This window comes from Staurois parvus, unplaced genomic scaffold (assembly GCF_062004578.1).
Source record: "Staurois parvus isolate SC_StPar_1 unplaced genomic scaffold, SC_StPar_1.0 ptg003059l, whole genome shotgun sequence".
NCBI lineage: Eukaryota > Metazoa > Chordata > Amphibia > Anura > Ranidae > Staurois > Staurois parvus.
The window spans coordinates 102,979-115,654 of record NW_028320855.1 but is presented as its reverse complement, the minus strand read 5'-3'; the positions used below and the strand labels follow the sequence as shown (position 1 = coordinate 115,654).

The following is a 12,676-nucleotide window of genomic DNA, read 5'->3' as shown; positions in this document are numbered from 1 at the left end:
TGTGGACCTCCATTCCTCGCTGGAGCAAGGATACAATGTACGAGGAGCACGGGGTACGAAGGGGGCAGATACAGGCAGACACTGCCCTCCAAGGCAGGGAGGATCATTTTTGTAAAGCGCTGCACAAACTGTTGGCGCTGTGTACATTTACAATATATACAAATTTGGCGCTGGAGGGGTATAATATAGCTACACAAAAGTCCATCAAAAGTCCATGTGGGGGACCATTAGTATTCCCAATGAAAGTACATTACCAAAAAGCGGCATCAGTGGCAGCACCCTCAGAGAAAAGCCGAACTCTGTATGTGGAAAAAGAGAAGGAAGAGGGGCGCCGGACTAAGTGCAGCATTAAAATGTACAATTTATTGGTAAAAATGACAATTAGCAACTCACAGGAAGTGAAAAAAGGAAAGAGCATATCACCAACGTGGTCCGGGCTCCCGGGAGGCAGTAGAGGATGCATCCGATGTTGGCTGGAAGGGTATTCTGGAGCGGCCAGCCGGCCGCCGCAGGGAACCAGAATGGAACGCAAATGGCACCGGGGTGGATGTGACATCAGCGAAGGAGCGTGATGACGTGGGTGGGCAGTAACGCGTTTCGAAGCAGAGCTTCTTCCTTAGTCCAGTGCCCCTCTTCCTTTTCTTTTTGCTATATAAATTTAATTGCGGGCCACATCAGTATTATGGTTGCCCTCGAAGGGTTGATTGTATCTGTAAGTGTAGATGCCCCGAGCACCCCAGTCCCCTTTACATAAGATATCAAGGGACCCCCAAAATCAGGATTCAAGAGTCCTCTACCATTCCTTACATCACAGTGCACCCCCCCCTTAGCTTGTGCTGCTAGGAAGAAGCTGGGGGCGGAGCTTGGAAACAAAGTGCAGGGTCTGGAGGAGGAGCAGAGGAGGGCTGGAGTCAGCTGCCGGAGTCTGCAGAATGCGGAGATGTGGGGGTCCTGCAGCTGCACAGAGAGGTGCAGGATCTGTAGCAGGAGTTCTGTCCTCCTCTCTGTTTCTGACTGCTGAGACACCGAGAAGGCAAAGACGAGCCTATCCCGGGCTGCATGGAGAAGTGCAGGATGTGGTGGAGGAGTTCTGTCTTTCTCTCTGCTGAGACAAGGTGGGGAGGGAGGTAAGTGGGGTGCCGTAGCTGCAGGAGAGAAGCGAGGGCCACACGAAATGGCCTAGAGGGCTAAATTCATCCCGCAGGCCTTGTGTTTGACACGTGCTGTATAATAATAATGATCCAGAGGGCAGCCAATCACATCTGAGAAGGCTGATGCTGTGTTATTAGCTTCCCTCCTGCCTGACTGCTCTTTATGTATTAACATTTAATGGTTGAACTGGATGGACTTTTGTCTTTTTTCAGCCAGACTAACTATGTAACATGTTCTTAGGGTACTACAAGAAGATTCATAAATCTGCAAAAACTTGAGACCCTGAAGCCCCACCCTTTTCTCCACAAAGCCTGCCCCTTTTTAATCCTCAAGTGTATACAAAGAGGAGGAGTTTGCATGCGGGTTTCCTCTGGGTACTCTGGTTTCATCACGCTCTTGGTAGGTTAATTGCATCCTATCTAAGCTGGCCTTCGTATGCGTGTTCAGGTCTACAAATCCCAATGGAAGACGCCGGGAGCATTCCATCGAGAGGCTAATGCAGTTGTAGAAATAATCTATTTCCAGCAGACTGTGGATCTTCAGACGGCATCCAAAGAGTTTACTGAAAACAAATCAGATCACAGCAAAGAGTCGGGACGTTTTAGGGCCAAGCAGGACCGCTTCGTAAGGCAAGCGATTCAAGCGGGCCCTGAAACGGTGCCATTTTTTTGCTGTGATGCGACTGCTTCCAATAAAGATGTTGGGCGCTCTGTGAAGATCCATGGTGTGCTGCCAATATATGTTTTATCCTCGTGTTGACACCGATTCCCAGCCGGCTACTGCTACAGCCCCTCATTAATCAGAATACATTTTGAGGAACATGTGCGATGGAAATATTTTACTGGTACAAGGGGATGGGAGCACACCTAGAACCCACCATCAAAAAAGGAGTTCCAACAGGAGAAGTGCTGGGACAAGGCCATCTAGCACCCAGGGCCATGGGCACCCACCAAAAAGTATGAGCACTATGTGCCAGCAAAAATCCCCCCCCCCCCAAAAAAAACAATTCGAGCACTAATCTTCACACCTACTCCGTAACCATGAATTTCCTTTGCAAGCCAAAATTCTCCCTAAACAAAAATTCCCCCCTCTTCCAGTACAAATCCCCCCACCCCAGCTGAAATCCTCTCCTTCCCCAAACCCCCCCACCTACCCAGTGGTGTATTTAGGAATTGAGCTGCCCTAGGCAACACAAAAATTGGCTCCCCCCATTGATCAACAACACCCCAGCACCCCCCACCCGAGAGAGCCTTCCACTACCACTGCCCCGCCATACACTGGCAACCTTCCCCCAACAAGAGATAAGACACTCACCTTCACGGCTCCGGACATCCCCGGGAACAAGAGTCAGGCTCTGCATACACCATCAAGCAGCCCGCATCCTCTCTCATATCCCACCTGGTCCCCATGCTGCGTGTGTCCCTTCTTAAAAATCGGCTCCCCCCCCCCATCATGGAGAGACCCTGACACCGACCTACACCCCTTTCCACCACGAAGAGAGCCTGACATTGACCAACAACACCCCAGCCCCCCCAACTTCCACCTGAGGGAGACTTACACTACCACCGCCCCCCCACACACACTGACAACCCCCCACCCCGGCGAGAGAGAAGACACTCACCTTCACAGCTCCAGACATCCCCGGGAACAAGAGTCAGGCTCTGCATACACCATCAAGCAGCCCGCAGCCTCTCTCATATCCCACCTGGTCCCCATGCTGCGTGTGTCCCTTCTTAAAAATCGGCTCCCCTCCCCCCCCCTCATGGAGAGACCCTGACACCGACCAACACCCCTTTCCACCACGAAGAGAGCCTGACATTGACCAACAACACCCCAGCCCCCCCAACTTCCACCTGAGGGAGACTTACACTACCACCGCCCCCCCACACACACTGACAACCCCCCACCCCGGCGAGAGAGAAGACACTCACCTTCACAGCTCTGGACATCCCCGGGAACAAGAGTCAGGCTCTGCATACACCATCAAGCAGCCCGCAGCCTCTCTCATATCCCACCTGGTCCCTGTGCTGCGTGTCCCTTCTTCCTTTCTTTCTTTCGGGGGACAGTGCTGCCCCCTTGAAAATTGCTGCTGCTCCCCTGAAAATGCCGCCCTAGGCAAATGCCTTATTTACCTTGTGGTAAATACACCCCTGTACCTACCACAAATCTTCTACTCCTCAGATTTCCCTTCTGATCATAAATCTCCCCTCCCTCCCTCCCACCTCCAAAGCCCCCACTCCCAGCACAGATACCCCTTCAGAGAGGAAGGAGACATGTCCCTGAAATGCGTTAGCGTGTCGATTCGGGAACCCTGCAACCACGTTGGACGATCCCCAGTAGCTATTTACAGGCTTTTTATTCTCCTGTCGTTTGTATGTTATCGTTGTTCACATCAATTTTACAATAAATCTTGGATAACTCGCTTTGTGTTTTCGCCCCCCCCCCCCCCCGTGTGTTCATTTCCAGTTTGCAGTTCGATCTCCCTGGCGGAGGAGGGCTGCATCACCAAGATCTAGTTCCGAGAGCATTTGCACTTTTGATGTCTCCACCATTACACTAGTGATTACCCCTGTGGAGCTCTGGAGAGGTGCTTTCTTGTTCTCTTGTTGGAACGCCTTTTTTGACAGTGGGTTCTAGGTGAGTTCTCATCCCCTTCTTTTTGTACAGCTGACATTGGGTTCCAAGAACACCATCTACATGGATGAGTTGGTGTCCATCTTTGCCCTAATTAAGCAGTAGTAGTTTGTTGCTTTTAAATGATTGAATGATGAATATTTTACTGGACCTACCAAAGCAGCTCTGGTACACATTTCAGGCATGGAGCTACAGAAAAGTGAGGTTCCAAACAGGGGCAGACTGACAACTCATGGGGCCCCTGGGCAATAGGGGATCATGGGGCCCCTGTATCCTTGCCCAAACTCAAAAAAGCCTATGAAAAAGGTACCAGGGGCATCTCATGGGGCCCCCTACTGACCCCGGGCCCTCGGGCAGTGCCCGAGTTTCCAAATGGTCAGTCAGCCCCTGGTTCCAAAGCTTGCAGCAAGGTCATGGTTGTGGGGAGCAGATAGGTAACGAGAAAGGAAATTAAAGTATAAAACTTAAGCAGGCCATACATGTGTCGAAATTTAGGCGATTTTTCGTTCTGTAATCCGATGGTGCCACCGATGATTTCGAAAAACGGTCAAATTTTCCAGAATGCCCAATAAACAAAATGGGGAGGAAACATGAAAATCGGCCGGTGCCATTGCCCCACTAACAAAGCAAAAACCGACCGATTATTCTTAGGTCCAATTTTCAAATTAAAAATCATTCGGAAATCGACCCATGTATGGCCGGCCTAAAAGTAATTTTTTTTTTTTTTTACTTTTTGGATAGAGTGAAGAGGGATTAGAACATCTTTTAGTTTTTATTGCTGTCTGTGCCCACTGTTGGGAGATTCTCCCTCTCTATGTGTCCTCTTTACCATTATCATTGAAACTGAATGTAAAAGAAACCCCCAAATTTGAGGTTGTCCCCAGAAAAGTAATAAAGGAGAAATCTAACAGTTGGGGACACAGGTTCTGGTGACCTGGGGGGGCCCCACGGAAATCCCTTAATTTGCAGTTTTGCAGTGGGATTTCCTCTTACGTCCGGTTTTGGTTATGGGACAGGAAGGGAAGGTAAATCTAACCAATGGGAGACAGATGTCAGAAAAATAAACCAACAGGGGTTCTAACCCTGCCTTACAATAAAAAAAAAAAAAGTTTTGCCTGTAGTTCTACTTTAAATCTGGATAAGTATTATTAAAATGTACCAAAATGTGTCTTTCTATTAGCTTCCTGTCACGTCATATGCAAAAGCACTCAGAATGGGACAAGAAAGAGGAACACTGAGCCAATCAGGGTTCTACTAATTTGTACAGTGATGTCAGACCCCAACTAGTGTAGCACTACCCCCTTGGTGGTTGCTATGAGATTTGGGTCCCCCTATAGTCCTGCACAGCCAGTCATTTAAAATTTCTTCACACAAGCTCTGATCCTTAGACAGAAATCAGTCCTTGAGAGTTTGTTTTTGGTATTTTAATGGAGGGGATTAGAACTTGGATGGGGAAAGGGGACCTGAGGACAACTTCCTGAACTTTTCACAGCTTCTTTTCTCTGGTGGAGTGCTAACCAGCAGCTCCGGTTGTACTGCCCCAGACCCTAGATGAACTCCTCTTCACCCAGCAATCTGAGGACTTTCTTCCTGAGCAGGGGATCTGGCTCCTGTTCCTTTAAATAAGGTGCACAGTTATTGCCAGAGTGCTCCTTCCCCTATCTGCCCAGGGGGTGAAGGTGTACTCACTCAGATCCTCTTCTGTACCGCTTGTGGAATGGCTGCCGATACCAGTCCTATCAGCTGGGCTGCTCCTTCCCTGCCATACAAGTGGTCCTCTCTCAGGGGGCCAGTGAGTCCCGAGTTTTCCTCCTTTCCAGCTGCAGGCTCGCAGGTAGGCCCCATCTCACTAGGCCTCCTGGCAGAGTTCTTCCTTCAGCCTCACATCTTCCTACTCCACACTCCTCTCCCACCACCACACACTTGCTACTGAGCAGGCTCTTCCACTTTTAAGGGAGTCCCAGCCCCTTGCCAAAGCCACCTGTTGAGGATTGGCTGAGGTCCCTCAAGAGTGTAGCCAGCCACTCCTCAGATCCACCCACTGCCTCCAAGGCCCTCCTTCGAAAGCCTCAGAGCAGGGGGAAATTGACCCCTCTGGCTATCTCACCTGAGCTGCTAACCAGCTCCTCACTAATCATTAGGGTCTAGCTCCCCCTAGCTATAGTAGGAGGGTGCTACACTATGAACATTTTTACAAAGGGATGGACTGTGCCCAATTATCTATTCACAAGCTGGAGTGGCTCCTAGACCAGACTGTGTTTCTTTAATGCTGTGTAGTTTGCTATGAGGACCAGACATGGCTGTGCTCTGTGAAAGGAGTGTCTGGATCAGAAGATGGCTTGCAGGTAAAATAAAAACTAGGAATGTGATTGGCTGATGCACACTACAAAGACATAACATTTTTTAAAACTTTGTATGAGGCTCAGCCTCCTTACCTTCATTGAAGTCTCTTCCCAGTTCATGGTTGGGGCAGCGTTTCACTACCTCCGTCACATGTTCGGCCTTCTTATACACTGGCATTGCCCGTATCACGGTGCCCGGTGGAGGGTTGCTGGACACTTTGATCTGGATAGGACATGTCTTGGCAATTTGGCAGTACAACTTTTTCAACAAAGGTGAATACTGAAAAAAAAAAACAGACATCCGAGATAAGTGTATGAAAAAAAATATAAGTAACATAGAAGGCAGAGCTCGAATGGACGCTGTGGGGGGGGAGCCCACTTTTTCTTTCAGATTAGGCTAAATTCTCTTTTGGGCAGAACCCACCATGGCCTAATGCTAGTCCCAATTATCAGTGCAAAGTCCCTTAAGTCATCCATCTTCCCCATCAGGTGAACCCTTTGACTTTGTCTACATACTTTTTGCTTTGACCCGTTGCTGCCATATTTGCTGCTTGCTTACTTATGGTAATGAGCCGATGTCCCCCCCCAAAAAATGCAGTGATTATAAAACGATTAGCCATGGCATTCTGACAACTGACAAGTAACGTGAATAACAGATTATCTCGTGACAATGGCACCTAAAAGTAGGTGGGATATATTTAGGCCGCAAGTGAATATGTTGTCCCTAAAGTTGGTGTATTGAAAATAGAAAAAATAGGCAAGCCTAAAGATTTGAGCAACTATGGCAAGGACCAAATTGTAATTGCTAGATGAAGGGTTCAAAGCAACTCAAAACTGACCTTTTTTGGGATGTTCCCAGTCTGCAGTGCTCAGGACCGACCAAAAGTGGTCCAAGGAAGGAAAACTGGCAAGTGTAAGAATTTGAGCGACTTTTGCAAGGGTCAAATTGCAATGGCTAGACCACTGGGTCAAAGCAACTCAAAACTGCAGCTCTTGTGGGCTTTTCCTGGCCTGCAGTAGTCAGGACCGACCAAAAGTGGTCAAAGGGAGGTCAACCAGTGAACTTGAGACTGGGTCACGGGCTGCCAAAGCTCATTGGCGAAGGCTGGCCTGTGTCGTCTCATCCAATAAAGGAGCTACTGTAGGTCAACTTGCTAAAGAAGGTAAAGCTGGTTCCGATAGGTGTCAGAACACAGAAAGCTGACCCTTGTCCACAGCCAAAAGTGTCTGCAATGGGCACGTGAGCATCAGATCTGGACCATGGAGCAATGGAAGGTGGCCTGGTCTGATGAATTCAAGAATGGTTTGAGGAATACAATGAGTTTGAGATGTAGACTTGGTCTCCAAATTCGCCAGATCTCAATCTGTGTGGAGCATCTGTGGGATATGCTGGAAAAACAAGTCCAATCCATGAAGGCCCTACCTCACAATTTATAGGACCTGCTACTGACAGCTTCGTGCCAGATACCACAGCATACATTTAGAGGTCTAGTGGCGTCCATCGACAGGTTATGGTGGGTGGTCAGATGTTATGACTGATTGGTGTAAATTAATATTTAATGTATACATGCAATCCCTGGCACATGTGGATAAACTCTTAGCACTCAGTGCCTTCACTGCCTAGTCCCTAATTCGTATGGTTTAACCCCTGAGCACCCAGTCCCCAGCTCACAAGCATTAAACCCTCGGTGCCCAATCACCAATACATGTGTGTTAACCCCTCAGCAGCCAATTTCCAGCACATCTGCATTAACCTCTCAGCGGCCAGTACCAAGCACATTTGCATTAAGGTCCCCCGTGCCTGTGCATTAACCCCTTGGCATCCAGTCCACAGTACATATATGTACAGTGGACCTCATGGTGATATTGGTCATAGGTGTCAAATATTTACTGCCCCTCCCATTCATTCTTCTGCACTCTTTTGCCAAGAAAAATCAATTTAACAAAAGTAACATATAACCTCTGGGACAAAGTCATTTAGCACCCAGGGCAAAGATGCCAAACGGCAACCCCCCCAAAAAAATCCACTTCTTCCAGTACAAATCCCCCCTCCCAGCTCAAATCCTCTCCCTTTCCAAATCCCCCCTCCTAGCACAAGTCCTCTACCCCTAAAATTTCTCCTTTGAGCATAGTCTTTCCCCTTCCAAATCCCCCTCTTTCAGCACAAATCCCCTCTCCTAGCAAAAATCCCCCTAAATAATCCATTCCAGCACAAATCCCCCCATCCACCAAATCCCTCTTCCTAATACAAATCCCCCTCCAAATCACCCCTTCTAGCACAACCCTCCAAATCCCCGGGGCAGCTGGCCCTCCTGCCTACTCCTTGCCCCAGCCCTGTTTATTCTACAAGTATACACATACATATATACAAAGATTAAAAAATGCATTTATTATATAAAACATTCTACTTGCATTAAATTACAGCAACCAATGACCTGATCCCACTGTACAAATGGCCCCGTTCTTGAATGTGTACACATTTGCCAGTCTATATAAGCATTCATATTATGTACTGTATGTACACTTGTATGTTGAACACAGAGAGTTCTCGCAGACACAATGGAAAAGCGAAGCTCGGTGTATTCTACGCTCAGTATTAAATGTATTTTTGTACAATCCTCTGTTAATCTGCAGGTAAAAAGCTTTATGAAGGGGTACTTAATTCCGAACAAGCCCGCGCTGGGGAATCGTCATTGTTCAATTCCATCACCATGACACGTACGGCTCCGTTCCATCCAAAAGTCATATTTGTATCTTTCTGAGTCATACATGGCTCCATCATTTCCATTCTGATCTTACGACGTACCCTGAGTGTTGAAATATGTCACTGAATGATATTACTGGGAATTAAAGATTATCCCCCGACAGGTTAGGACAGGTCATGTGCCTGAAAAGTGATCCCAAAAATTCACTCGAAGCAACACAGAATCACTGAGGTTTGCCGGGACAAGTCGGGAGAAAATGGCTCTTAATCTGGTTTTGGCCTTCAAAGGTGCCGAGATGGTATCTAATAGGATTAATGCTGATAATATGCGACATAGCTTCTGTATAGGAAGTATTTTTCACTTTTATATATGTTCTCACTGCATAAAAATAGGGCTGTTAGTTGTAAGGACTCGACTACATGTAACACGGGTAATGGACTACTAGTAGCATGCTATCAATCTTGATGATTTGGAGCTGACCTCAATGAGATATTGGCCAATGACAGAAGATGTATACATTCAGCTCCAATTTTTCTTGGTTAAAGTGGAGGAAAATTGGAACTTCTGTTCCAAAGGAAGACACAGACAGTAACTTGTTTTGTATTTTTTTTTTTTCACATACTATTTCACTTTAAAGGAAAATCTACAATCTTTGTACGGTTTATTTAGCTAGCCATGTGAACTGATCAGGTCAATGCAATTGATACGCATTTTGTCCATTTTTTAGGAAACCTAATTTCTATGCATGGTTTGAATGAATAATGCATTTAAAAGAATATGATATCACTAAAGGTTACACTTCCTCTTGTTGTACACATGTATCTCCTGCTTTACCCTGGTAATCAATCTTCTGCATGGGCAGTATACATGTAATAGCAGCTAACTGACAGATAATTGGCTATCTGCCTCTTCAGTGTCTTCCTGGCCCTAGGCAGTTAGAGTTGATCTGGTAATTTACACAACTCATTGTGTTTACATTAGGCCTTGTTTCAGGGTCCCCACACCATCCTAATATCTCGCTTCACCTACTGTATTAGCCATGGCCAAACGGGAATCGTATCTCCACAATGCACCATTAATGCTTCTGGAAGACTCATCCACCCCTCACATGGCTCCTCTTCTGCTGCCCCCTTTCTTCAATTCTCTCCAATCATCTCAAGTTCTCATGGCTCCCCTTCTACTGCCTCCCCCCCCCAGCCAATCCATCCAATCATCTGCCTGCCCTATGACTCCATTTTTGCTGTCCCCTTTTTGCTAATCTCTACAATCATCTACCTCTCCCACTGCTTTTCCTCCTGATGGCCCGTCTCTGCGAATCTCTCCAATCATCTTCTTCTCTCATGCCTCCTCTTTTGCTGCTCCCCTCTCTGCAAATCTCTACACTCATCTACCTCTCCCACTGCTCCTCCTCTGATGCCCCCTCTCTGCAAATCTCTCCAGTTATCTTCTCTCATGCCTCCTTTTTTGCTGCCCCCTCTCTGCAAATCTCTACAATCATCTACCTGTCCCACTGCTCCACCTCTCTTGTCCTTTCCTTGCCAATCTCTCCAATTACATAGTCCTCCTATGGTTCCCCTCCGATTCCCCCGTCTCTTCCAATCTCTCCAATAATCTACTACTCCCATGACTTCTCTTCTGCTACCCTCCTCTCTGCAAATCTGTGAAGTCTTCCAGCTCTCTCATAATTCCTCCTCTGCTGTCACCTCTCTGCCAGTCTCTCCAATCATCTACCCCTACCTTGGCTTCTCTTCTGTTGCGCCTTACCCGTAAATCTATTTAGTCATCTAGCCCTCTCATGTCTTCTTCTATGCTGCCCCCTCTATGCAAAGCTGTTCAGTAATCTACTCCTCCTACGGTTCCTCCTCTGCTGCTCCCTCTCTGCCAGATTCTCCAATCATCTATTCCTCCCATGGCTCCTCCTCTGCTGCCACTTCTCTGCCAGATTCTCCAATCTACTCCTCCCATGGCTCCTCCTCTGCTGCCTCTTCTCTACCAGATTCTCTGATCATCTACGCCCCCCATGGTTGCTCCTCTGCTGCTCCCTCTCTGCCAGATTATCCAATAATCTACTCCTCCCATGGCTCCTCCTCTGCTGCTCATTCTTCTACCAGATTCTTTAATCATCTACTCCTCCCATGTCTCCTCCTCTGCTGCCTCCTATCTTCCAGATTCTCCAATCATCTACTCCCCCCATGGTTCCTCCTCTGCTGCCACTTCTCTACCAGATTCTCCAATCATCTACTCCCCCCATGGTTCCTCCTCTGCTGCCACTTCTCTACCAGATTCTCCAATCATCTACTCCTCCCATGTCTCCTCCTCTGCTGCCTCCTCTCTTCTAGATTCTCCATTCATCTACTCCTCCTATGGTTCCTCCTCAGCTGCCACTTCTCTACCAGATTCTCCGACCATCTACTCCTCCAATGGCTCCTCCTCTGCTGCCTACTCTCTGCCAGATTCTCCAATCATCTACTCCTCCCATGGCTCCTCCTCTGTTGCCTCCTCTCTGCCAGATTCTCCAGTCATCTACTCCTCCCATGGCTCCTCCTCTGTTGCCTCCTCTCTACCAGATTCTCCAATCATCTACTCCTCATACGGCTCCTCCTCTGTTTACCATTCTCTGCCAGTCTCTACAGCCATCTACTCCTCCCATGGCAACTACTCTGCTGCTCCCAGTAGGAGTAGGGCTCTTGACCCTGGTGATCAGTTGGAGAAGCGCCCTGCTTCAGGCACCTAAAAACATAATTGGTATTGGTGGTTAGGGTAAATGAGAGGAGAGGCTTTACTGGTTCCATGCCACTGGCTCTGTTGAATGATGTTGATGCCAGATTTATGCAGCCTTTGTTATGTGGTAGGTTGATCAACAACTGCTCATGGAACTTCTAGAAGCAGTGGAGGAACCCTAGGATTTCACAGGAACATGGTCCAAGGCTGGTTTAAACAGCCCTTCAAATTCTAGCTCTTCAGGCACACCTACCAACTTAGTTTTCTACACCTAACATTCATTCACCTAACACCTAACTAACCAATTGCCACAAATTCAGTCACTGAAACTTCCTTACTTTCTGTATATGTTGTTCCAAGGTCTCTTAGATTATAAACTGATTCAGTCAGGGTCCTCTTCTCCCGGGCCATCATTTTGCACTTGTTTTGTCTGGAGTTTGTAATTTCCAGTTCTTGTCCAAACACACTTATGAATAAAAGGATAACAAATGAACCCCAACCCCCAAAAAAAAATTCAATATGGCAGAGCTTTTCAAACTGGCCATATACCGTACTTCTGATTCATTTTGTACCAAATTGTATTGAAACTGTAATGTCTTCCTTCGTTTTGTAAAGCGCTGCGCAAACTGTTGGTGCTATAAAAAATTCTCTATAATAATAAAAATAAATGATATACCAGTAGATATACTTGTGCGCATTCAAATAAAAATCCTCAGTACATCTGATAACCTGGCGAGTGCCATTCAAAAGTACTTTGAAATTTAGCTTGCTTTAAAGTGGTTCTAGTTCTAATGGCACCAATACCAATTATGTTTTCTCTGCATTAAAGTAAAAAACCTTCTTTGTCGCTCACAACCCCCCCACCCCGCCATACTTACCTGATGTCGATCTAGCACTGTGCCCGAAAACAGCAGCATTGCTGCTCTCTCTCTACTCACTGGCTCAGAAGCAGCAGTGGAAGGCTTTGGCTCCTGCTGCTGTCAATCACAGCCAGTAAGGAGGGATTGGGGGGCGGGGCCGAGCTGCACTCTGTCTGTCAATGGACACACAGAGTGTGGCTAAGGAGTGAACCCACATGAGTGCCCCCATAGCAAGAGGCTTGCTTTGAGGGCATTCAGCAAG

At 47.3% G+C, this 12,676-nt stretch overlaps 1 protein-coding gene across 6 annotated transcripts in view; it reads right to left on the bottom strand.

The window, feature by feature from the left end:
* TP73 (tumor protein p73) overlaps nt 1–12,676 on the bottom strand; it is a 122,517-nt gene that overhangs the window by 45,546 nt on the left and 64,295 nt on the right. For all 6 annotated transcript variants that reach the window (XM_089667147.1, XM_089667151.1, XM_089667148.1 and 3 more), the window contains exon 2: nt 6,222–6,408. In XM_089667147.1, the coding sequence (XP_089523273.1) occupies nt 6,222–6,408 (187 nt within the window). The remainder of the gene's footprint in view (nt 1–6,221; nt 6,409–12,676) is intronic.